The 25,499-nt window shown below is 42.7% G+C and overlaps 4 protein-coding genes across 8 annotated transcripts; 2 read left to right on the top strand and 2 right to left on the bottom strand.

Moving 5' to 3' along the window:
• Positions 1–95: 95 nt before the first annotated feature.
• Positions 96–4,971, top strand: Pi3k59f (phosphatidylinositol 3-kinase 59F). 2 transcript variants are annotated; one of them, XM_071788511.1, is made up of 10 exons: positions 96–476; positions 778–972; positions 1,050–1,479; positions 1,568–1,663; positions 1,757–2,380; positions 2,486–2,958; positions 3,043–3,231; positions 3,306–3,481; positions 3,576–3,650; positions 3,733–3,918. In XM_071788511.1, exons 1-10 carry the CDS (start codon positions 406–408, stop codon positions 3,783–3,785), a joined length of 2,382 nt encoding a protein of 793 aa, XP_071644612.1. In that variant the 5' UTR covers positions 96–405; the 3' UTR covers positions 3,786–3,918. The 2 variants fall into 2 exon arrangements, with proteins under 2 accessions (XP_071644612.1, XP_071644611.1); XM_071788510.1 differs by having other exon boundaries at positions 99–476; positions 3,750–4,971.
• LOC139819286 (uncharacterized) lies at positions 4,769–18,378 on the bottom strand. The gene is made up of 5 exons (XM_071788505.1): positions 17,271–18,378; positions 16,898–17,193; positions 16,739–16,815; positions 9,258–16,654; positions 4,769–9,170 (listed from the first exon to the last, which is right to left on the bottom strand). The coding sequence occupies exons 2-5, from the start codon at positions 17,071–17,073 to the stop codon at positions 7,077–7,079; spliced, it is 9,744 nt and encodes a 3,247-aa protein (XP_071644606.1). The 5' UTR covers positions 17,074–17,193; positions 17,271–18,378; the 3' UTR covers positions 4,769–7,076.
• A 1,095-nt stretch (positions 18,379–19,473) lies between these two features.
• LOC139818730 (uncharacterized) lies at positions 19,474–23,447 on the top strand. Its single transcript, XM_071787597.1, has 4 exons — positions 19,474–19,911; positions 20,316–20,519; positions 20,626–21,673; positions 22,177–23,447. The coding sequence occupies exons 1-4, from the start codon at positions 19,678–19,680 to the stop codon at positions 22,257–22,259; spliced, it is 1,569 nt and encodes a 522-aa protein (XP_071643698.1). The 5' UTR covers positions 19,474–19,677; the 3' UTR covers positions 22,260–23,447.
• Snx3 (sorting nexin 3) lies at positions 22,790–25,265 on the bottom strand. 4 transcript variants are annotated; one of them, XM_071787599.1, is made up of 5 exons: positions 25,122–25,265; positions 24,649–24,851; positions 24,235–24,330; positions 23,834–23,958; positions 22,790–23,283 (listed from the first exon to the last, which is right to left on the bottom strand). In XM_071787599.1, the coding sequence occupies exons 2-5, from the start codon at positions 24,811–24,813 to the stop codon at positions 23,178–23,180; spliced, it is 492 nt and encodes a 163-aa protein (XP_071643700.1). In that variant the 5' UTR covers positions 24,814–24,851; positions 25,122–25,265; the 3' UTR covers positions 22,790–23,177. The 4 variants fall into 4 exon arrangements, with proteins under 4 accessions (XP_071643700.1, XP_071643699.1, XP_071643702.1 ...); XM_071787598.1 differs by lacking the exon at positions 25,122–25,265 and having other exon boundaries at positions 24,649–24,991; XM_071787600.1 differs by lacking the exons at positions 22,790–23,283; positions 25,122–25,265 and adding an exon at positions 23,524–23,646 and having other exon boundaries at positions 24,649–24,998.
• Positions 25,266–25,499: the final 234 nt, after the last annotated feature.

Genomic DNA, 25,499 nt, shown 5'->3' with positions numbered 1-25,499 from the left:
ATACATATATAAATGCAGGGTTTATTTTACTAATTTTCTAATTATGATAATGTAGCGCTCTGCAACATCGACGATGCTCGGTCTCGGTCTCGGTGTAGTTTCGCGCAATCTTGGAATAAATGTCACGTCTCACGATTAGATAAATTGGATTGGTGTATGTATTTCAGGTAATCAGGTGTGCCCGTCGCACGTGTCGCACGGGTCACGGGGACCATTTCTTTTTCCTGATGGTCACGCGCATTGATTACGTGGTTAATTATATAGATATATATGTATATCTGCATTTATGCCTAACCAATACGACGTGCAATATTTGCACGTGTAACAGTATGGTGTGAGTAATGCATAGTCTCGAGTCTCGGAGATGGATACGTGAAAAGTTTTTGATTATTTGACAGCGACACGATGGAGAATACGAGCGACAAGTTTTTTTATGTCTATAGTTCTTCGTTAGATACCAGGATACAAGTTAAGATGTAAGTTTCGTTATATATCGTCGTATCTATTACTGTCTAACACTGATCTAATGAGGTTACCAGCTTACCACCTGATAAGAATATCTTGGCATTCCGTCCATATGATGCAAACACATCCATTAATTATGCTATCGTGAAATAATCGGATCAGAGTGCGTGCGTGTGTGTGTATGCGTGTTGAAACATTCAGTCTTTATCTTTAGTGCCGCGTGCATACGCATACGCATACGTATACGTGGCAGTCTTTAAACGTCTGACACGTCGTCACAAGACGGTATATCGTTGGTCTATTATTTTACAGAGGTACGTTAGAGGGCAAGAGACACAGACCCGAATACGACGAGCTCCTTTTAGACCCTTTACTCAAATACTCAGGCCTGTATGAGAGCGGTGGAATTCGTGGGGATCTAGCCGCGTCTCTTCAAGTATGGGCTGGTGGTAGACCGTTGGCCCTGCCTGTGCATACAGCCTATAAGCATTTTACCACCCGTTGGAAGTACGTTGAGTTTTGCATTTACAATGTTACGCGCCATCCTCTGCTACCGCACATTTCCACACAGATAACATTTTTAGCTGGAACCAGTGGGTCTATCTGCCAATTTCCTATACGGATTTGCCACGCGATGCTCAGCTCTGTATAACTCTGTACGACTGTGCGGGACCTGGTAGACAGCTTCCAGTAGGTGGTACGACTATATCGTTATTCGGCAAGCATGGAGTGTATCGACAAGGCATGTTGGACCTTAGAGTATGGCCTGGGATAGAGGCTGATGGCGGTGTTCCGACTAGTACCCCGGGGAAAGCCAGAGATCATGGGAAAGAACAAATGCAGAGGCTAGCAAAGCTCGTTAAGAAACACAGAAATGGACAAATCAACAAAATTGATTGGCTGGATAGATTGACTTTCAGAGAGATCGAATTAATCAATGAGAGGGAGAAAAGAGCGTCGGAATACTTGTATTTGATGATAGAGTTTCCAGAGGTAACGATGGACGGTGTACCGGTACGTATATGTGTAAAATTTTGTGTTCGGATGCATGCACGTTTTATATAACAAGATAACGTAATGTATCTCGTTCATTTTATTACAGTATTCAATTGTATATTACGAAAAAGATGGTGACGAGGTTTTTCAACATAGATTACAGCCAGACGTTGTGACGCTTCCTGACTATGAGATTTTACAAGTAAGGTCTTGCAAAAGGAAATGGTGATGTATGCCCTAAACTCAAATATTTTTCGAGAATATAAAGCTCTACATTTTCAACGTTTTGTTTCAGGAGAATCTCGTGGAGGCAAAACATCATAAATTGGCGCGCAGCTTACGTAGCGGCGGTAATACTCGCGACGTGAAACCTACTTCGACCGTGCGGGATGCCTTAAATACGATATTGGGATATTCTCCAACGACCGCGCTTTCTACCGAGGAACAGGATTTAATTTGGAAGTATAGATTTTATTTGTCTAGTCAGAAAAAGGCGTTGACCAAGTTTGTCAAGTGCGTTAACTGGAAAGTCGCCGGTGAGGAACGCCAAGCCTTGGAGATGCTAGCTTTATGGGCCCCGCCGGATTCCGAAGACGCCTTAGAATTACTAGGACCCGCGTTCACTCATCCGGCTATTAGGAGATACGCGATTAGCAGGCTTAACCAAGCCCCGGACGATGATTTAATGTTGTATTTGTTGCAATTGGTGCAAGCGTTGAAGTATGAAGACTTTGAAAGCATTAAGGCTGCTTATCAAGTGATGTTGAAGGAGAAGGAAGAGAGAACGGAGTCGAAAAATTGGAGCACTGAAAAACTGGAAAGAAGCGAAAGATTGGAAAAAACGGAGAAACTCGAGAAAACCGAGAACGTTGACAAAGACGTAAGAAACAGCGCGTCTACATCTACCCCAGTTACAACTGTGAGTCAACGCATATATCTCTGTCGAATACATTGTAAAATACATTACAGCTACAGATACAAATACACAAATCCTAATGTACTTTGATTTTGCATTTGTTTGCAGTCTAGTGAATCGGAGAGCCAGTTGTCGACGAGCCAAGAACCGCTTATGGATCTAGCATCATTTTTAATTACTCGCGCTTGTCAGAACTCGATGCTGGCTAATTATTTCTATTGGTATCTCTCTATCGAGTGCGAGGATCAAACTGATCCCGCGATAAGCGCTAAACAAGATACGCGAGTTAGGGAAATGTATGTTACCGTAATGAAAATGTTTTCCATGATGTTAGCGCAGGGGAATACCATCTGGCAAAAGAGAAGAGCGTTCCTCTTACGACAAAAGGTATTCATCGATCAATTGGTGTTTCTGGTAAAAGCGGTTGCGAGAGAAAGCGGAAATCGGAAGAAAAAAACTGATAGATTGAGAGCATTACTGACAGACCCAGATCCGGCGTTCAAGATTAATTTCTCGAATTTCGAGCCGATACCTTTCCCCTTGGATCCTGAAATTTGTATCAAGGGAATTATCCCGGAAAAGTATACATTCAAGTTGTTTGATGTTTGTCCACCAATATGTTCATGCTTCTTCATATTTATATATTTACTCACGTGATTTTATAGGGCAAGTCTTTTCAAGTCTGCGCTCATGCCATCGAAACTCACATTCTTGACGACAGATAATACCGAGTATATTGCCATCTTTAAACACGGAGACGATTTACGACAAGATCAATTAATTTTGCAAACGATAGCGCTTATGGATAAATTATTGAGAAGGGAGAATTTGGACTTGAAACTAACTCCGTATAGGTAAAAAGCAGTTTATGTAAAACCTAATGAATAAGACTATTATTATTACTAATGACTCAATTGTGGGATTTCAGGGTGCTCGCAACAAGCACTAAGCATGGTTTTGTACAATTTATCGAATCTACAACAGTTGCGGAAGTTCTGGCTAGCGAAGGATCGATATTGAATTTCTTTCGAAAACACCATCCTTCCGAAACTGGACCTTACGGAGTAGTACCTGAAGTCATGGACACATACGTTCGCAGTTGCGGTAAGCAAGAATAATATGTATAATTCTACAAAAAAAAAAAAAAACGATATAATAAATGATACATCATTTAAATAATATCTTTCAAATTATGCAGCTGGTTATTGCATAATTACATATGTACTGGGCGTCGGCGATCGTCACTTGGATAATCTGCTTCTCACGGCATCAGGTATTGTTCTCGCCAACGTTTTTGCTAAAGGTTTTCTCTCTTTCTCTTTCTCTAACGAAACCAAAATATATCAAACGCGCAGTATTTTGTAATTCGCAGGCAAACTCTTTCACATCGATTTTGGCTACATATTAAACAGAGATCCGAAGCCTCTCCCTCCTCCTATGAAACTCAGCAAGGAGATGGTCGAAGCTATGGGCGGTGTCGGTTCTGAACATTATCACGAATTCCGGAAGCAATGTTACACGGCATTTCTACATTTGCGTAGGCATGCCAATTTGATATTGAATCTGTTCTCGTTGATGGTAGACGCCAGTGTGCCCGATATCGCCCTAGAACCGGACAAAGCCGTGAAGAAGGTCCAAGATAAATTGCGATTGGACTTGAGCGACGAAGAGGCGGTGCACTACGTGCACAATCTTTTAGACTTGTCGGTCACCGCGGTAATGGCTGTGCTGGTAGAACAACTCCACAAATTTGCGCAGTATTGGAGGAAGTAATAAGACGAAACCACGTTACAGCGAAATCATACAGATTGTGTTCCTTTTTGAATGGTAGATTATCGTTATATTGTATATAAAACGACCACAGCGTGTTTGTAACATAATAATATAATTTATTGTATTTTCGGAGCATTTTAGGTAATAAATCTTTGATAAAAATTATTATTTTCTTGCTTGATACTTTTCCAGCGAGTTGACACTGGCTGCGTTCTGCCGATACTCCGCTAGCCTAGCACGCGTGAGCAGTCGCTCGTTTCCTCTCCTTTTAATCCCGTGGGTCAAAGGAGAGGAAACGAGCGACTGCTCACGCGTGCTAGGCTAGCGGAGTATCGGCAGAACGCAGCCACTGACTCTGCATCTCTATAAATGCTCCAAGCTTCACGACGTATACGTACTATATTCGAACATATACATATGTAATAATTACGAAATCTACAGACGAATAATTTATAAAAAAAAACATGATATACGACATTACACGTATGACTTATCAAAATTTTAACGAGCGTGCCTAATTGTGAGAATGCTCGTTTTTGTACACTATTATGAAATGTGTAATTTATCGTAGTAGGATAGCGGCAGAGAAGCGACAAAACATATTCATTGCACATGTAATCAGTTATGTAAATATTCGTATATTTATTTTATTTTAAATTACAAGTGTATGTGGTGCACACAATAGAAATAAATCTAAGTAGATAATATTGTTAGTGTTGAAAATATTATGGACATGTGAAACGCAGAGGAGAGCTACTCTACTCATCAGTATCATCACTTTATGCCATTTATGAATTTAATAAAGTCAACAAATACATATACTTCATCTTATCAGAAAGGTTTCTTTTCGTTTTAATAGAAAAAATGTAGCTATATATTTTCCCATCTTGCAGTATTATATGCGTCTGTAAATATACACGAATTTTTATGTAACTTTCTTTTTAATACATACGTACACTTATATCTTATATACGTATATATCAAAAGAATTCAGAGTAATTACAGAACATTAACAATTCAGTCTGTCCTTGAAGTTTTCTCAGGTTTCTTTATTATGTGCTACGATATTGTATCGAGCTACGTTTGACATGAGAATACACAAATTTTTCATCTTCCAATATCAACATAATATGTACACGCGTGACCATAATTAAAAACGCCACAAGAAATAAAAACATTGATTTATTTTTAATGTAACGTGAGACTATAATAAAGAATATAATTTTTTTATGACATTTTGATAAATCTGCCTTGCTTGAAGATTGCACAGTAAAAATCCTCAAGAACTATTTTCAGGATATTTTGCAATTATAATTTCTTCGCGTTTATAAACGTTCTCCAGGCTAATTTAGGCACGTCTCAAGCATGACAGATTTTGTAACAATTAAAATCTTTGCTCGCTTTCTTCACATCAATCGCCTCATTAGTATGCAAGGTACGCTTTATATAAGTGAAATAATAAGCACATTTTTATTTTCTATATATACATATACACGTATGTATATATATATATATATATATATATATATATATATATATATATATATATTTATAGTTTGTATTGGCTCTATAAACTAAAACATAAGCTAGTAGAGAATGATCCTCGTTTCGCTCAGAGCCTTGCACATTCTACATCGCGATTCCCGAATCGCTATTTAACAATTACACTGTTCACATTGAGCAAAGCGAGGCACGGCGTAACTTATTCGAGAAGGTCGGGAAAGTCTTTAAACGATAGACCAAGACCGTCTCCGTTTCTTGCGTTTTCATCGAATTGCAGGACGTACATTGTGATTATGAATATATAATCAGAAATATTGTGCTCTTTGTTTCTCAGAGCCATAGCAAACCGAATGGCTGTCACAGATGCAAGAGAGTGAATGAAACAAGCGAGAACATTATCAGTCTCGGTTTTATTACTTATTAAAGATTAAAGAGCAAAATCAGGACCTCCACTAGGTTTGTTACGGTTCCGTTTTGTTTTAAACAATCACACATGAGTTCTTACCTCTTACAACTGTTACTAATGAACAACTGCTTACATTACGACATGACATTACGGAGCAGCAGTGAAATCCTGCGACGTTGATTATGATTTTCTCTTTGTCGCGATCGTACGAAATTGGTTTGACCATCAATTATCATGCCTTTTAAATCTCGATATGATAAAAGAAATCTTTATCGTGCACGCTCGCTACCGCGATTCTCACTATTGCTACTCCGTTGTAGACACACAGAAATATTGACGGAAATCGAGAACTGTTCATCAGACATGAATCTTTATGATATTCTAAAAAAAGAAAGAATAATGATATATATATATATATATATATATATATATATATATATATATATATATTTATATATACACATACATATACATATATATATACATACATATATATGTATATATGTATGTATCCTTTATATATAAATAGCTTGCTTTTTCTTCATTTACTCTAGCGATTGTATGAACATTTCCTCTTTCATATCAAACGTCGATGACGATAAAATCAAGACCACAACAATATTTTGATGCAATAATGAAAGTGTATCTATAATATCGAATCCTATGATCCGCGGAATATATTCGCGGTTGTTTTAGCTTTTAGTTTTTTATTCTTTTTGTTTCAGTATGGATAAATGCACACGCGCTCGTACGCGCGAGTGCATTCGCTCTTGTACATGTAGGAGCTTAGCGATAAAATCTAACGCCAAGTTTTACTGCAGTCTAAGTCTAAGCGCTTACTCAATATTATAATTAACTTAACGCATTATATTTACATTTAAAAATAGATTCAAAAGTTTTTGTGTGTGTGTGTGTGTGTGTGTGTGTGTATGTGTGTGCGGACGGTGCGCCCGCCGCATAGTCTATTTCAAGTGGAAACACGTGTCGTTACTCGTTACCATTACCCCCGACAATATATTACCTGTCCATAGGCCTAGTAGCTGGCACCGAGCTCTCCACAAGATCATGCCTCTCGATCGGCGAGTTCTCCAACGTGTAGTCGGCCGGGTATCCCTCGGGATACGTCGGCGTGGCCTCACCACCCTGCTGCCTCAGTCTCAGGTCGCTCGATCTCTCCCGATAGAAGCTCTGCGACGTCTCGACGTTCGGCGACGAAGACGACTGCTCTTCCGTCTTGCCGTCCAGATCGTCAGCCGTGGAATAGTAACTCTGGCTCGCCTCGCTCTCGGGTCTGCTGGGGTCGTAATAGCCGGGCGAGATGCCATGACTGGGGTAGTTGGGCGTCTCCTCGGCCGGGGCGAAGTAGCTCTGACTCACCTCCTGAGGATTACCCTCGTAGTAGCCACCGGGCGTGACGTGCTCCTCGTGGGGATCCTCCTCCAGTCGCGAGTTCGCATCTTGATCTACGGACTCGTAGTAACTCGCCGTCACCTCCTGCTGATGAGCGTAGTAACTGGATGGCTCGTTCCGGTGACGATCGCCGCTCTCCGTGACAAAGTTCTGTGAGCAGGTCTCCTCCAGGCCGGGCATCGAAATCGGCACCTCGTACGACGTCGACACGTTCTGCTCGACTATCACCTGGTCCTCGTAGTCGCTCGAAGTAGGCACAGAGTCCACGTGGTGGGTCGACGTGATGTCGGGATTCAGGTTGTACGACGAAGAAGTCGGAATCTCCGGGACGCCGTTGTCGTGGATACCAGGATGCTCCGTGCTGACCGACGTGTCCGGTATCACGCTGGACGAAGCGATGTTGAGTTCTTCGCATGGCGGGATCTCGTACGACGAGGTGCTTATCGCGCTCTCCTGATCCTGATCGCGCTCTTGGTTCTCGGGGGTCTCCGGCACGTAGGACGAACTCGCTGTTTCGTCCTCGTTCAATCCAGACGTATTAGTCGACACGGACGACGTGCCTATGCCATCGACACCGACGTCGTTCGACTGCGATGGTATATTACCCTCCTGACTGATCTCTGCATCGGTTTCCAAATTCTCCGCCATGCTCTCGCCCTTGTCGACCTCGTAGCTCTGCGTAGGGAAGCTTTGATCGTCGATCGCCTCGTCCGGGTCGGCACTCGGTCGATCCACCTGACTCTGCACGATCTCGTTGAAGGACTGCGTCGGCGCGTTCACATTGGATTCCGCCGAAGCTTCGTAAGACTGGGACGCTTCGTTGATCTTTGTATGTTCGAAGGACTGGGACGGTGGTTCCGCCACAACAGTCTCCTCGTCCGTCTCCATTGGTTCGTACGCGATCGACTGGGTGGCCTCGCCTGCGGAGCTCTCCAACTTGGAAGCGGATTGACTAGGTAGATCCGTGGAGTCGCTGCTGACAGACACGTTGAACCGCTCGTACTGAGACTGCGAAGGCGTTTCTTGACTAGCTTCCGCGATCGTCGCCGTCGCCGTCGCCGTCGCCTCCTCCTCTTCCTCGAATCGCAGTTCCATACTCTGGCGCAGGCGACGTCTGTCCGTTTCCTCCTGCGACGATGGCTCGTCGCTTTGACAATCCGCCGCATTTTGCTTGCCACGTGTGCTTCTGGCGAATAGATCCGGTTCGACCACTTTGTCCAACTCCATGGTCGCGTCACTCGGGGGATTCGCGAACTTAGCCGACAGAACTCGTGAAGCTGTTCGACCCTTCTTTGTGTTCGTGCCTGCTACCTTCTGATCCGCCGACTTAGCACTACCACTAGATCCTTCAGAAACCGTTAGCTGCTTCAGTTTATCCGACGCGTTTGCCTCGTGCGCGTCGCTCGCGGCTTTACGTTCGCTCGAATCTGTCACCTCGAAGCTCACGTGTTTCATCGAATCTATTTGCGACGTAGATTCGGACGTGATCAAAGTGATTTCGTTTCGCGTAGCGTCGCTCTCTTTATTTCCGCTTTTCGTTTCCCGCACAACTTCCATCGTGCTCGAGGCCGTATCTTCGTTAGCCGCGTGCTGCAGAATCAGTTCCTCAGATGTGTTGGGAACTTGCTGAGAAGAGTAAACCTCTCGCAAGGTCGTAGGCTGCTCCTCGTCCAAGTTCTTGTTGGTCAATGTAATCGATTTCTGCGGAGATCATAAAATAATAATCATTTCATAATAATCATTCATAATAATCATTCATAATAAGCAAATAATCATTTCCGACGTTACCGTGATATCCTGCGCGTGCGCGTTCTCCGAAACTTTGGAGACCAGCATCTCCGATACTGGCACGTCCACGAATGTCTGGTCGGTGACGATCGTTGTGGCCACGTGCGACGTGTCCACGTATGTATCGTCGATGATCGGCATCGACGGAGTAGTTTGTACCTGCGGGTTCTCCAGGATTATGCTGTTCGGCACAGTGACCGTGTACGAGGTCGACGGCGCGATCGTGATCTCGGCGCCCTGCACGTTCTGCGTTTCCGTGGCCGCGATATTATCCTCCAGATTCGAAATCACCAGGTACTGAGTATTCGCAGAAATCTCGGTGCGATCTATCTCTCCGCTCGCTACCGTCGCCGGGCTCTCTATAATCTCGCCGATGTCCGGCATCGAGTTGCCGGGGATCCGAATCTGCGTCTCTCCCGTGGCGGATATGTAGGAGATGCTAGGATTCGTAATGGTGATCGGTAGCTCGAGGGACGATGGGATAGTGGAGACCACCGACGTGGCAGTCGAATCCGTCGACTGAATCGGCAGATTGCTCGGCACCTCGAGCGGCGTCATGATCGGTTGATTCAGAGTCAGCGAAGTCTCCAGCACAGAGGGCGAAGATATCGGTTCCGTGGGTGGGATGATGGTTGACTGCAGGATGGTCTGATTGATGAGACTCGTCTGAGTCAGACCGGTCTGCGTCATGACGCTACCCGCTTGATTCTCCGGCAACGTGATCTCCTGCTGAAAGTCCGTGTTGGCGAGAGCGGCCGCCAGGATGTCCTGATTGGACGTTTGTATCACCTTCGACGCCGGAAAATTCTCGCTTACGATTGTCGTTTGACTAGCCTCTGTCACGTTGGCTTGAATATTCGGCAAGACACTGTTGTCGAACTGAAGAACAATGTTATCCAGGGTTCCGGCCTCTCCCAGCGAGCTGGGATCTATGTACAAGGTTCTCGTGCCGTCCGGGTTCTGCGTCGTTCCTTCCAACGACATGAGAGTATTGTTATCGAGTGGCTGTATCTGTCCTTGTTCGTCTATCGTTACCAACACGTAGGTTTGCGTGCCGTCACTGCTCTCTGTCGGCAGAGCCATGATCTGGGGCTGCGCGGCCGCCTTTGACTCCTCCACTTTTTCCGCGTCGCACTTTTCAGCTTTAACGTTCTCAGTTTTGCCCAGCTCTTTCTGCGGGGCATCCGGGGCAAGCTGGAGATCCATTTTCGCCTTCTTCTCCGCGTTGAGTGGTTCTAGCGAAGATAAAGTAGCGGTACTGGCCGCGGCGACATTCACGTTCGAGGTGGTGGTAGCGGGGCTCATCGAGTTCACGGCGATGTTCAACAGATTTTTCTGTGCCTTACTCGAGACCGAAGATTTGGCGGAGGACTTGAAAGTTGCGGGAGTTGTCTGTTTCGACTGGGCGACCGTCTTGGTGGGGGTAGCAAGGGTGACGACGGCGGTCGTGGCGGTGGCGGCACGCGTCACAGTTGTGGCGGCAGTCGCGACGACCGTCTGCTTCGCTTGGACCGTCTGCACCGTCGATACAGCCGGCTCTTGCATTTTCTGGACAACGATCTTTTGCTGACTTTTCATCTGGCGGTTGCTAGTTCTAGGTATAATGACTTTTTGCACGGTTGACGACACGGCGGCTTTGCCTTTCGGCTGTACCTGCTGTACCTGCTGCACCATCGTCACCGTTTGTTGTGTGCCGCTCGGCGAAGCGACGCCTTGAATGCTGGTACCTGGCTGCACCACCGTTTGCTTGACAATCTTCTTGCTATGTGACATAGTTTTTTGAGATACCGCACCGGCGTTAGCGGTGTTCTGTAGAATCAACGTGCTGCCCGATGGCGATTTCACGGCAGCCTTTGTTTGCGAGCCTGCGACCGATATCGGAGCCTGCACCTTCGCAGACTTTTGCAGGATCGGCAGCTGTACCTTTTGCTGTAGCTGATACTGCACCTTGCCGCCTTTAACCGGACTCTTGGCGGCGATGGCTTTAACCTGTTGCCCGGTTATCGGCGTCAGAATGGTTTTGTTGCTGATGACAGCTTGCGGGCTCAATATGGTTTTACCGGTGATGGCTTGAGACACCGGTGTCAAGATCGCTTTCGTGCCACCTAGACCTTGAGCTTGAGGAGTCAAAAGAGTCGCGCCACCCTTCGTAACTAGAGCCTTCGAGCCGATGATGGTTTTGCCGCCCAAAGCCGAAGCGCTGATCGGGGTATAGATGCCATCTTTGGTGAGAATTCCCTGGGACAACGTGCCCGTGAATAAAGCTGTTTTAGCGATATTACCTGAAATCGGAGTAAGCATGCCCTTGGACGTGATTATGCCCTGCGTATTAATAATCTTGTGACCACTGGTGGTCAATTTGGATGTGGTAGGTGAGCTGCCAGCAGCAGCGACGGTAGCGGCGACGGTGGCAGCTACGGTATCGGCCTTTGGCGTAATAATAGTCTTGGTGGCGATTATACCACCTTGTGGACTGATCGGGCACAGCAGCTGACCTTTGCTCGTCACGATCCTCTGTACTTTGCCGCTCAGAGTCTTGGAAATGTTCAACGGCACCATCTTGGTCTGGCAAGACTGTCCCGACGTCAATATAACGACTTTGCCACCTTGTTGAATCACCTGCGCGTTGCCTGCTGCCTTGCCGCTAGTTGGAATAGCAATTTTCTGTTGAGTGCTGGACTTACCCTGAACTCCCTGAACGCTATAACGCAGTTGTTGGCCACCCGTGGTCTGCACGATAACATACTTTCCTGGAGTGGTACCTTTCTGCGTCAAAAGGGCTGGCGGTTTGCCGGCTGGCTGAGCGCTTTGAAATTTCAAACTCTTCACCCCACCGGTAAATGGCTGTACCAGCGGTTTAACATTCGTGATGGTTGGTTTCGCTTTGCTCTTGGTCTTCAATATCGCCGGCACCCCGCTCTTTTTCTTTGTCGGCGACGTTTCCGCCGCGGTAGTCTCGTTTGCGATCTTGAATTGAGTTTGCTGAGTGGGCGACATTATCTGCGTAGTCGGAGTAAAGGAGAGCGTGGCTGGAATTGAGCTGGAAGTTGGCATAATGGAAGATATAACGACAGGCATTTGTTCGATGCTCTCTGGCGTCAGCACGTCCTCGCTGAGAACGAACGGCATCGAGTTGATATCCAGTTCCATATCCGCGAGACTCTGAGCACTCTGTTGTACGTATTTTTCCGTTATCGGCGTGGTCACGACGGTCTGCGATGTAGCTGCGACGGCTTGTTCCTTGTTCTGCGCTTCCAGAAGCGCATCCGTCTCTTCTGTCTTTAATACTTGAAGCTTTTTCGTCAAAGACATGTGCGGGCTGGATTTTACAGCAGTTTTCATCTTGCTATTCGATGGCAGGGTCTCTATTTTAATTATTTTTGCCTTGGGACCGCTTTTTTTATCACTCTTTTTCGCAGTATCCACTTCTAGCTTGTGCTTCACACCTTTCTGCGGTACTTTATCGAGTAACTTTGTCTTCAAAATTTGGACCGGTTCAGTCAACGTTACACTTTCTATTATTCGCGGCATCTCACGCTTTTTTACCGGTACGTTAATATCAGACGATAATAATGATGTAGCTATAAACGTTTTCGGGATTACATCCAATTTTTTGACATTGGAGATACTCTTCGTGTTATTTTCGGAAACAGAGTGTGTTTCCGACTCAAGTAATGGTTCAGACGTGGCAACGACGTCGCCGAATGACGGCACAAGCTGATGACCATCAGAATCGAGGACATTATCTCCAATTTTGGTATCGATCTCAATCTTTTCTTCGACAACAACTTCAACATTTTCAAGATCACTCACAATCGGTACATTTTCTCTGATTTGAATATTTTCAGATATCTCCAAATCTTTGTTCAAGTCGTCAATTTTTTTACTTTGCGCAGATACAGCAGCGATACTAGCATCGATCTCCTCAGCTTTTCTTTTGGTGGTCTTTTTCTCCTTTTTCTCTTTGGATGACATCTCAGCGTTTTCAACTATAATCTTCTTCTTATCCATTTGTAAAGTCTTCAAGAAAGCCTCCTGGAACGTATTGGCTGGTTTTTCTTCCAAAAATAAGTCTTTGTCCTTTCTTCCTTTACCTGTTTCTGGAGTAAATCTACCTTTGTATCTCGTTTGCATTGAAGATTTTTTGGGTGTCACGTGTTGCTCGATTAATGTTTTCGTTGGACTTTTTGGTGTATTTCTCACGTCATCTGCCTTAGGTGACTTTCCCGGCGACTTCAATTTAAACTGATTAACATCCTGCGTTTTCTGCGATTTTTCTTCCTCCATCGCGTGCATCTCTTGTTCTTTTTCATCTGATTTATCTGCTTTTTTCTGTAGCTCGGAACTTTTCAGGTTTCTTCGTTGTTCGTTCTCAGTGTTCAAAATTTCACCACGTTCATCCGTTACTTTGCTTATCGTCGTCTTTGTCTCATCTTCTTCCTTTACTTTCTCTTCGACGTCATTCCGAGATTCAGGCTGAGGCTCGATCTCAACTTCACGTATGGGTTCAGATTCAACTTTACATTCAGGTTCAAGTTCAGGCTGAGGCTGAGATTCGAGTTTAGGTTCCGGTTCAGGCTCAATTTCCGCACTTTTATTAGCTTGAATATCTGCGTCAGTAAAATCTATTTGTGACAATTCAAATTTCTTTATTTGCGACTTTTTTGGCGGCAGAATATCCACGTTTGTTTTCATGGCATCTTGTACTTCAATATTATCGGCAGTATCTTCAACTTGCTCTACGATTAACGGCTTTTCGTAATCTGTAAAGCCTTCGGTATCTTTACTTTGCTTTGATAGACCTTCTTTCTTCTCCGTTTCGGATGGTTCGTTCACAGTCTTATCTGTACCAAGTCCTACTTTCTCCATATTATTCGTAGCTTCTGGCTTCTGGAACGACATTGTCATTTCTACATCTTTCGAAGATACCGTTGCATCAACTTTTACAGCAGCTATTTCGTCCAAAGATTTTGCTCGTTCCTTGAGTAAATCGCATTTCACTTCTACAGATTTACTCTCTTTTTCTTCTTCGGAAAAGATCTCCTTTTTACCCTCAGGTGCTTTGTTTTTTATATCAATCGATAAGATGCTAACATTGTTTTCGGCGACAGTTGACGTTTGATCAGATACTTCTATCTCTTGCTTATCCATCTGAGTGACGAGTTCGTTGCTCCTCTTGTCAACTCCTTTAGAACGTCTGCCTCTTCTAGATTTGCTTGCGATTTTTTCGGAAGCTTTAGACTCACTCTCAGATTGGCTCTCGTCCGTCCTGAACGCTTTATAGTCAGAATCTTGAACGTATATATCGGACTCCAAGTATTTCTTGTTCGGTTTGCGTCTTCTACCGCTATACGAACGATCTGTATCGGAATCTGAAGTCTTTCGTTCGATTTCGATTCTTTCGCTCACACGAATTCTCTTGTTGCCTCTATTAGCTTTCGTCTTTGGACTTTTATACGCGCTAGCACCTTTACCAGCCGATCTCGCGTTCTTACGTGGTCGCCCTCTTCCTCTTTTAACCACGGTCTGGCCACGACGGTTTCCCGAAAGACTATCAACACTTTGGTCTAACATATCAGTATCTGACGTTTCGCTTTGTTCTGGTAAAGTCTCTGCAGATTCGGATACGGTCTCGTCCTCCGTTTCCGTGGTAAATCGTTCCGATAAAGTGTCGTCTGCTTCTTTCACCGAAGCGTTGTCATTAGATTCCGCGATCGCGTCCTCTGAATCAGTTTTCTCAGACTGTAGTAATTTTTCATCGCTGGATTTAATCTCTGTTTCGTCCTTCTTTTCTGACATTTCGTTACTCTTTACCGATACAGTCTTATCGGTAGCAGTCTTAGATTTCCTTTCAAAGTCCTTTGCAGCACTCGAAGAATGGCCATTGTCACCGTCTCCTCTTTCAACTTGAAATATTACCTCCGTTTCGCAAGTGTTAATATTAGATTTTTGTTGCGTATCTTCGGATCGCATAGTTTTCCCTTCTTCCTTTATATCTTCGTCAACGTGTTTCATTTTTGCTTTATCTTGGACACTCTCGTTGGGCTTTTCATCCTTAGCTTCTGCCTTAGCTTCCTTCTCTTGTCGATTGTCTCTACCTTGTATTATTTCCATTATTTCGTCAGCTTTCAAGTCCATATTTTTACTTAATTCAGATACTTTATCGGCTTCTCTCTTAATTTCATTTTTCAGAGCTTGACTCATTTCGAACTCCTTGATAATTTCTTTCTTCAAGGATAAATTCTTCTCGCCGAAAACTCGGGGAATTTTTCGTACAGGCGGTATAGAGGGCTCGCTCAAATCATCTTCATCAAAATCAAAGCACGATAGTCGTGATTTTTTGTCATCCTTATCGGAAACCTGTTTGCTCTCACTATCGGAACCCGAAGTATCCCTTTTTTGTGACCTGCTTAACGTTTCACTGGATCCGCCACCAGCTTTGGTATCCTTTCCAGAATTCTCAAAATCGGATTTTTTGTCGAACGTAACGTGTATGTTCTTCGAAGCATGTAAGCTGTCTAATGAATCTCGCATCACGTGTATCGAAGATAACTGTTCGGTTTCCTTAAGTAGCTTTTCTGCTTCTGCTGCAATTTCGTTATTCTCTGCAGTTCCAGCATTCTTCTCAGTATAATCCTTACTATCATCGATGCTTGACGACGTCTTCTCCATGGACAAACTGCTTAACCTGCTATTTGAAGAATGATTTGTATCAACGTTCGTTTCTTCGTCCGATTCGTCATCCCAGTCGGCCAACAACTTTTCTCGCAATTCCGGATCGGTTTTCTTTTTCTTATTGGATTTTTCACTCTGTTTCGAGTGCTTCCGTTTAACTGATTCTAGCTTACTCTCGGTCTTCTTTTTACTCGATTGACTTTTATCTTTCCTCACGTATTTTCGTTTCGGCGTACTAGTATCGGAGATTCGACCACGCGCGTGAGAGTACGTCTTCACCTTCACGCGTGGCATTGGCGAGTCGTCGGATCGATGGCTTTTTATGTGACAAATGATAACGTTAACGCGCGAAGAAGTGAAGTTACAGAAGTGACAGCGATACACTGGGGAACCTGCGTTAGTCGGAGTCGACGGTAAACTATTGGGTTGCTGACGAATGCGGACTTCGTGTTCGCTCTCCCCGCGTAAAAAGCGTGGGTGCGTAATCTTCTTCGCGATATCCATGCCATCGCTTCGCCTATGTCCTTCCTCGCGATCGCGCTTTTTCTTCGGAACTTTCTTCTCACCGAACAGAGCGGAGATATCCGGTTTCTCTTCAGGACAAAATTTCTCCTGATTCAATATATCAGGATCTCCTCCCGTTAATTTCTCCGCCATCTCCACGTCGCCTGGGAACTTGTCCATATAACTGGTACCATCTTTACTCTTGGTCCTATATTTATCTATACATACAAAAAAAAAAGAACCGATAATTTTGATTTATTTTGTAAAAAAAAAAATTGTATTATAAGTTGTACGATACCTACCCATACCCTTTTTGATAAATTCGTCTTTAAGGGTACACGTGTACTTGTAGATCTGTTGGTAATTTTTCACAAATTCACTGAAAGAAAGATTATTGAAATGGTTGCTTTAAACAATTTCTTCTCTAGCGAGATCAATTAATAAAGCTATTTGTAACTTACTAAGTGTCCTCTTGAAAAAATTTTACAGCAGCTATCAATGGTTTCTTTCGAAATTCAATTTGTATATCTTCCGGCAAATTATCCAGCCCACGGACTTGGCCAGGCCACCAGGATGCTCCTAATTTAACCCAAACGACATCTCCATCCAGATAATTGATTTCCGTTTGTTCACACATCTTTGCAAAATATTTGATTAGCAGCGACCTTTATAAAATCGACATCGGTAAACAGCGAGAGAGCTCTCTCAAATCTATTCTAGAAGACGGGAACGTTGGCACGTGTCCAGGATCGGTATGCTGTGCAAAGAAATACACATAATCTCAATATACGATTAAAATATTTTATATGTAACTCCGTCAGAAAGAAAAGATACCTTTACTGCCACGTACAAAACAGGCAAACGACGAGCAGTTGCAACGTCGCAGCGTAGCAGATAGCTCGATGTCTCTCTTTCGTATAGTCTTTTTATTATTCTCTGAATGCAAGAACCGTCGAAAATACTATACACATACAACCTTCGTCCATAAATTAATTATTAATCGTTGTAAGATTTCAAAATAGACTTAAAATCGTCGAAACTGTTACTGTACGTTTGTCCAACCGCAAGTGTCTCTTAAGCGAATATTCCTCCGGAATCCCAAGCATGCTCCTTGGCGACAGTCATAAAAATAACACTGGTTCAGAACGAATCTCGCGTATCAATGCAACCGACGACGGTGGAAGGTGGAAACAGGTCCACGGCGCGCTCGCGAAAAAGTCGAAAGACGACTGCGTGGTCTAGCTAACTCGATGCTGCCGATGCTGCCGATGCTGACGTTGCTGGCGGCAGCTACGTCGGGCATCTTAGCCCGTGGGTCGCGTGACGAGCGATCAGCCCTCGGTATCTTCGTTCCTCTAGCGCACCTCTAGCTCCGTTTCGGGCGAACCGCCGGTTAAACACGACCAACACGCTCACGAGTATTACGTGTGTGTGTATATATATACATATATATATACACGATGCGTCGGGAAGTCGGCGAGCGTCGGTCCCAGGAACGCAAACGCAGCGGTGGAAGGCGCGAGGAGCGCGCACACACATACACACACACGCGCGCGCGGGCACTTTCTCCGTCTCTGTCTCTCACCCTCCTCTTTGTCCCTTTCTCGCTCGCTCGCTCGCTCGCTCGCTCGTTCGCTTTTTCTCGCGACACCTCTCTCCGCCGTATCCCGCCACAAAACGCACACCACTCGGAGGCCGCCAGATACGCCTCGATACGCGATTTTGCACGCATGCACGCGCCAAGTAAAAAGGCCCGAGCCGAACTAGACCGTACTTGGCGACAACGTCGTTTCGAAAGTGCTACGTCGTTCGCACAACAAGACGTACGTACATATCGGTTACCCGACTCGCAACGGGGCCTCACACGGTAGATGGTGGATCAGAGATACACGATCATACACGACGATTGAATGTGTTGTGTAGACCCGAACACCACCTTCCCTCTTTCGACCGTCTGGGGTCGTCGCGACTGTCGCGAGTCGCGAGTGCGAGACTTCGGCGGCAGGCCTACCAACCGCCAACATTTTGCGAATCGCGCGCGTCTTTCGATTTTTTATATATCCACCGTTTTCCTTTCTTTTCTTCTCTCGCGACAATATAGAACTTGGTCCAACGTCTCGGTCTCGGATTAAATTCTAGCATCGTGGACACAGGCCTTAATTTTCACCTCGTTTCAAGAACCGTAAAGGCCCGTGCACGTAACAAAGTTTTAGGCCCCGGACACACACTTTTTCGTAACAGTACCAGTAGGATTTCGACCAATCGCGTTGCTCGATTCGAAAACGTACGGCCGTACGTTCCCGAATCGAGTAACACGCGTGGTCGAAATCCTACTGTTACTGTTACGAAAAAGTGTGTGTCCGGGCCCTAACACGATTGGTCGAAATCCTACTGTTACTGTTACGAAAAAGTGTGTGTAGCCAGCTTTAGTCGTACGCGTAAGGTTGTAAGAAAATAGACCAATCACAGTCGATTATTCTCCTCGCGCTTGAAGAATAATCAAGTGTGATTGGTCTATTTTCTTACGGCCTTACGATTAAAACTAAAACTTTGTTACGTGCAATGGCCTTAAGGCTGATTTATAGAGGCCGTAACCGTTGATTTAAGCCGTAATCTTTAAGAAATTGACCAATCACAGTCGAATGTGAGAAGAATAATCGACTGTGATTGGTCAATTTCTTAAAGATTACATCTTAAATCAACGGTTACGTCCTCTATAAATCAGCCTTTAAGGGTCTCTACTTTTCGCGAAGTAATGCTAGGTCTACAATGCGAGTCGTAAAGTCGTGAGTCGTAAGACGTGACCACGCACAGTCGATTATTCTTCTCAAATTCGATTGTGATTGGTCAATTCTTACGACTCGCATTGTAGACCTAGCATAAAAATGCGAAAAGTGAGAGACGTCACTAGAGAATCTACGATTTTATTGGTCGAAATCTAGTAAATCTGTTCACTTTTTGCATTTATACGTAATAGGACCCCAGAGTACTTATGTGTATGTATGTATATACTGAAACTATTGGTAACACTGACGGAGAATAAAGGAGACCAGAGACTGAAATGAAAGAGACGCTTTTCTCGTAACGGCAGTGCGGGCAGTGTGTTTTAATCCGATGGTTTCATGTATACGTACGTTGTGTCGTCACGTCAGTTAATTTCGTTGCAAGTATTAACATGCCCGTAATGTAGAATCGTATCACGTGGAAGCAATACATTATTGACAGATGTACATCTTCATTTATGTCATGTGATGTGATACGTGCAAAACACACATTCACTATGACGATGACAACTGACCGCTCTTCTCTGCCGTTTATAATGAAAAAAGAACGGAATGTCTGCAATGACAGCGACAGTGATATTAACTCGGATAATATCGGCGACTTCTCATCTGTGCCTTTGCCATCGCTTTCTAAAAACAATTCCGTCATTGTCGACGAATCCAACAATGACTTCTTACGTCTCACTACGATGGCACGTTTCTTTGCGTACACGTACAAATTTACTTGGCTTAAATCTTTAAAAAGATCATTAAAAAGGTTGAGATTGAATTTACTTTTTTTCCGAGAGACATACGTATGTCGTTTTATACATATTTTTTTGACTAATCAAAATTCTGGCAAGCCACATGTTGACGTCACGTTGGTGTTGATTTAGATCGCGATAAAACTTAATCAAATTTTAATTTTACGTGAACGAATCAAGGGTTTAAGCTGAAATTTAAAAGATTCAAGTAATATCAATATTTATTGATCGGACGCAACGTGTTTTATATCCTAAAGGATCTTTTATTGAAAAAAATCTGATCCAAGATATTGTCACGGACTTGCGTATTATGGATAAACGTGTTATATACAACCTTATATATTTGTGTGCAGGTCCGAACTGTATATTCGTCTTATCTTCACAAGTGTTTACTTGATAATTATGCAACTTGTTACAAGCAAAATGATGACGATGATGATGATGACGATAACAACGTACAAAGCGTTGAAGTAAAAAAGTGTGCAGACCAAATGGAACTGTATGCTGTCCATTGTGCACTGGAAGCTAGTTTATACAGACAAAATATGCTGAGATTGGTAAGAAGTATTACGTTTGACAGTGTTTAACAGAGAAAGGGAATATTTATGTGATGAGTTTTATTTATTTAAATGTTTTCGCACTGTACGTTGTTTATCTTTGTAGATTGCAGATGTAAAGTCGCATACGGTCAAAAAGAAAGCGTATAAAAAATTGGTAATATTTTTACAAGCACCTACGGACAGAATCGACATCGCTATACAAACAGATGAGTGGATGGATTTGGAAGAAACTAATATACAAAATGTGTCTTTAACTAAGTCCAACAACTGTGAGAAACCCGTGCAAGTAGCCGTACCTACAGCGACGTCTAGCAGTTCCTGCGAAAACAGAAATACCATGGAAGATTTTTTGGACGAGACAGATATGCAAATGCTGCAAAGCGTTACGAAAGAAGAATCCAACGACGCTAGTCAAGGATCAAAAGATCAGGGTGACTCTCATACAATGGATAACGCACCTGTCAGAAACGAAGATGAAACGTCCCAAGATTCCTTATTACAACATATGCAGGATATGTTTTGCGAAAGCGACGACAGTAGTGATCTCACGAGATTAATTGAGAAACATTCTGGTGTTACTAAAGCAAATATTGATAAGGAAATTAATAAGATATGTTTAGAAGCGGACATTATTGCGAGTTCGAATCTTTTCGGTGTTCCAGTAGGTACGACGGCTTCGAAGCCTACGAACGTAGCAAAAGTAACTACTAGTGAAGGAAAAATTAGCTTTAGTCGCTATAAAGAAATGCAAAGTAGAAGATCCATTAAACTAAAAGGACGTAACGTAAACGAAACTGTTGAGAGCAAACAAAAACAGAAAGCAAGTGCTATTTGGTTTGTGGAACGTGTGCATCAAGTTTCGAAATTGAAAGCTAAAATGACCGAGTTATCGCTGACAAATTATCGAAGGCACGGAAGAGTAAAAGAAAAATTTCTTCGTTTATTTGGGGAATCCGAGGATGAAGAAATGATGCCAGATTCACCAATCTGTATAGAGGAACATTTACCTGCTTGCAAAGAGAGAATAGCACCTTGGATTGTGAAATACTTGATGCCATTCTATAAAAAGAGGAGAATTAAAGACCGTCAGCTTTTCAAAGCTGTTGCAAAGTACATCACAGATATGCTCATTATAGAGAATACATTTCCAGGTGAGAGCCAGAGTGATCACGCGGATATGGTTGTTTTTCAGCACGCATTCAAAGACGTATTTTGCACGTTTGTATAAAAGACAGTAACAACAACAAATAATACGTATAAACTAATATTTTAATAACAGTAAAAAAAAAAAAAAAAAACATTTGCGACCGTACATCTTGGATGGTTATGCCGTTTCGTATGAACTAAGTATTTCATACAACACCACGGGAGACGTTACTTTGCAATACTTGGGCAAAAAGAGTTGGTTGTTGGAAAAAAGACCTGGTTTAACGTTCTTTGATTCAAATATTTCTCGTTTATATTTGTTTCCTTTCATATATACGTAAAGTAGAGAATGAGTATTAAAGTATCGGAAAAAGGTATAGTTGCTGATCTCTATATACCTACCTTGTAAATGTTCAATGACTTCGACTCAATGTAGCGACAGGAGTAGGGGCTAGGACATTATTTCGTAGTCACAATATTCATATATTCTTCCATGTTTATGTTTCAGAACAAGAGTGTGTAAGGAAGTATATAGAACATTACTTCAAGAACAAGAGATCTATTAAGACTAAACAGGATATATATCTGTAAAGGAAATTTTAGTGACGCCATCATTCATGCAATATTACGTAGTAAAATTTGGAACGTGCACTTTGGCGTAGAGATCATTTTCTCCTTCCATTTTTTCACGTTTTGTTTGCGCATCACACAATGGACGTACATGTATACTACAATGTAAATACTCCTGACGAAACCATGTATTCTGCAAAAACTTTGTGGTCGAAATTTAATTTTGGTGTGTATGTGTGTGTGTGTGTGTGCGTGCGTGCGTGCGTGCGTGCGTGCGTGCGTGTGCGCGTACTCTTCATCTTTTCACGTAAACGTGCCTCATTTCCAAATGAGGTACGTCTATAAACTGGTTAAAAGGTAACACGTTACATCGTAAACGTTCAACTGTGTTGAACACGGCACCAGTTATAAAAAAAAGAAAAAAAAAAGAACATACATGTTACAACAAACTTTTATGATCAACATTTTTTTTATTTTACTCCGTTCTTTCTTTTATAAACAGTATATGACATAACAGTAGACAGAATCAATCTAGTAACATGTAAGAATGGTTTTGCCACGAAATCATTTATTTGCTTTTTTATAAAGATGCTTAACTATACTTTTCGTGTAACAATATTTAAAGAGTATAACTAGAAGTGGATATTTCCAAATAAGCATCCTGCGTTGATATCATAGTACTGGAAGCTTACTTGGTTTTTGCAAGAATATATACGAATATTCGTGACTTCCAAATAAGATGTCAATGTAATGAAAGGCCTGTTCTTTTTAACCGAACTTGTCGCATGTTCATCTTTTCTCTTTTTTCTTCACCGTGGAGAGAAAAAGAGACAAGATAAACCGTGCAAGAACTTGAGCTAAAAGGAGCAGGCCTGAAAACGCGATCTCGAATGTGACAGCTTGGTGGAAAAGGTATTTGTGATACTTTTTTATGGCGACTTATGTATTACGTATCTTTCCAGGTACATAGTTCTTATCTATTACCGGTTCCTGTAGAAACATGTGCAAACACCGTTCGTTCTGTGCCAAAGGATGTCCAGCTATTCTGAAATACAACGGAGAAACGTGATACAAACAGCTGTATAAACGTCATATAAGATTCATACACTTAAAACTATGTAAAATTTCGTGCAACATATCATGCCTGCAGTAGTGTGCTATGGTGAGAATGTATAAATGATTTCAATAGACGACACACGTTAGAAATAATGTGCTTCCGTAATTTTTATCTCATATCCAACGTAAACATACGTTCTGCAAAACCAGTAACATACTATTATCATGGTAATATTATTAACGCAGCACCGTGTTATCGTACTGGAAATCAACACTCGGTCGAAAGAAATAATCAGATATCATATTTCCTTTCTATATTTCTCTCAAATGATAGAAATAAATATAAACGAGCCTAAAATAGAAATCTCGCTGTAGTTAAATTTTGGAAGAATTTCAATAAAACTTTTAAACATCATGTATAGAATGTCGGGTTAAATAGCCCGTGTTCAGCCGACAGCTAGCGTGGCCTGTATATTATTTCTTTGCATGAAACATAGATTGTATAAATTTCCTGTTGCGTAATAAAACAATATGCTCACTTGTTAACGAAAACCTCCAAGCCTTTTCTTCGATCTTCGATAAAATCTTCTTCAAATATTCCGTCGTCCCCACGAAAAGGCATTTGACGTTTCCATGCTTTCCCTGGTAAAGGTGGTACCACAATCTGTAATTTAGGAAAATATAAAAAGTGGTTTTCTATCACATCATGTATGCTTAACATTTTCATAGTTGAATAACAAATTTAAAAAACAAATGTATATTTCCTTAAACACCCGAACAAGTTGACTTGATTAAATTAATTTTACGTGGAATCTTGACCAAAATAAAGGTGTATGTATGTATGTGTGTATATATATTGTATATATTCGCCAGGCCACGTCATCATTTTACTTTTCCACGTTTTGCTACATTTATTTAATTACCTTTCTCAGTAACTAACCTTGCTATCTCTTTCCAATTCATTTCTCAGCCATTCAAAATCACTGTATCGTCTTCTTACTGTCGAGTCCTTTACTTTAAAGACCGGTAAGTTTGTCTGAAAAAAAAAATCACGAACTTTGAGAAGACTGAAATCACATCAGACGTTCCTGAATATTATTTTTGTCCCCGAAATCTACAGCAGCACGTCGGTCTTTATCACGAGCGCGGGTGATAGCGGGTACAACCCACGATATACGTCCAATCACGCAGAGGACACGAATGAGTTATTCGATGCGTCTGTTATATCGTCGCGGGCGTAAACAGGTTGGAAAAACAAACGTTCAGCACGCCAGATATGCCGCGAAGTGTTTACGATGTTTGTACATACGACGTATGTACAAGTTGTATGAAGCAAAATGAGGATCGTACTCACCCTCATACGAACTTCATAATCGGTATATCGTTTCTTGCCGACGCCGTGTGTGATCGGATTAATCACGTCGATTTCAAGGAAATTCGCAGGCGCCGCATAAGCGTCGTCCAGCGTTTGTTTTTTCACATTTAAGCGTCGCGTTGCATCTACGGTCGTGTCCGCCATTTCACGTAAACACACGTTTGCCTTGGCGAGATTCGTTTCTATAAAATAAATGCTCGAAAACACTACCGCGTCTCAACGCGACGCGACCGAAGCACCGCCAGAAATGACAGCGCTTGGTAACTTGACACACGTCGTTTCTCTCTCTCTCTCTCTCTCTCTCTCTCTCTCTCTCTCTCTCTCTTCCTCAGTTCCTCACCGACCCCTATATACGTCACATATTATACACACGTCGTGCGTCGTGCATACGTATGCATGTATGTATGTACATACATACATATATACATATGTACATCTACTGTATGTCATACGTGCTGTCGCGTGCTTCTACGTTGAAATAATGTCGTGTTGACACGAACACACATTCAACGTAACATTATGGGATATTCAGACTGTTCGATATATAAACAATGTTTAATAATAAAATTTTCGTTTGGTTGGGTAAATATGCTATGCACTATACTATATGAAAACTCTAGACTGGAAAAATTTCTCTTATTAGATTCGCTTATGGACGTCCATGTATTCGTGGACAAAAGAAAAACGTTTTCTTCGACGAGTTTTAGAACACATTCGATATCCAATAGGACACTTTATACGCCGATTGGTGTCTTCTGCAGGCTCTAGGGAGTTGTATTTAATTTAAATTTTAAGCGCCGCGTGTATACGCGGCGCCGATTGGTCCCTTC

The sequence above is a fragment of the Temnothorax longispinosus genome, chromosome 9 (genome assembly GCF_030848805.1).
Source record: "Temnothorax longispinosus isolate EJ_2023e chromosome 9, Tlon_JGU_v1, whole genome shotgun sequence".
In the NCBI taxonomy this organism is placed as follows: domain Eukaryota; kingdom Metazoa; phylum Arthropoda; class Insecta; order Hymenoptera; family Formicidae; genus Temnothorax; species Temnothorax longispinosus.
This window is presented reverse-complemented; position numbering and strand designations above follow the sequence as displayed.

Coding starts and splice junctions, on each gene's coding strand:
- Pi3k59f (XM_071788510.1), top strand. CDS start 406: ATGGAGAATACGAGCGACAAGTTTTTTTATGTCTATAGTTCTTCGTTA. Junction 477..777: donor ACCAGGATACAAGTTAAGAT/GTAAGTTTCGTT, acceptor ATTATTTTACAG/AGGTACGTTAGAGGGCAAGA. Junction 2,381..2,485: donor CATCTACCCCAGTTACAACT/GTGAGTCAACGC, acceptor ATTTGTTTGCAG/TCTAGTGAATCGGAGAGCCA.
- LOC139819286 (XM_071788505.1), bottom strand. CDS start 17,073: ATGTGTGAACAAACGGAAATCAATTATCTGGATGGAGATGTCGTTTGG. Junction 16,816..16,897: donor TTTTTTCAAGAGGACACTTA/GTAAGTTACAAA, acceptor TCTTTCTTTCAG/TGAATTTGTGAAAAATTACC. Junction 16,655..16,738: donor ATTTATCAAAAAGGGTATGG/GTAGGTATCGTA, acceptor TTGTATGTATAG/ATAAATATAGGACCAAGAGT.
- LOC139818730 (XM_071787597.1), top strand. CDS start 19,678: ATGTCATGTGATGTGATACGTGCAAAACACACATTCACTATGACGATG. Junction 19,912..20,315: donor TCTTACGTCTCACTACGATG/GCACGTTTCTTT, acceptor ATTTGTGTGCAG/GTCCGAACTGTATATTCGTC. Junction 21,674..22,176: donor TATAGAGAATACATTTCCAG/GTGAGAGCCAGA, acceptor TTTATGTTTCAG/AACAAGAGTGTGTAAGGAAG.
- Snx3 (XM_071787599.1), bottom strand. CDS start 24,813: ATGGCGGACACGACCGTAGATGCAACGCGACGCTTAAATGTGAAAAAA. Junction 24,331..24,648: donor ATTATGAAGTTCGTATGAGG/GTGAGTACGATC, acceptor TTTTTTTTTCAG/ACAAACTTACCGGTCTTTAA. Junction 23,284..23,833: donor TTGGAGGTTTTCGTTAACAA/GTGAGCATATTG, acceptor GTTGTATTTCAG/AATAGCTGGACATCCTTTGG.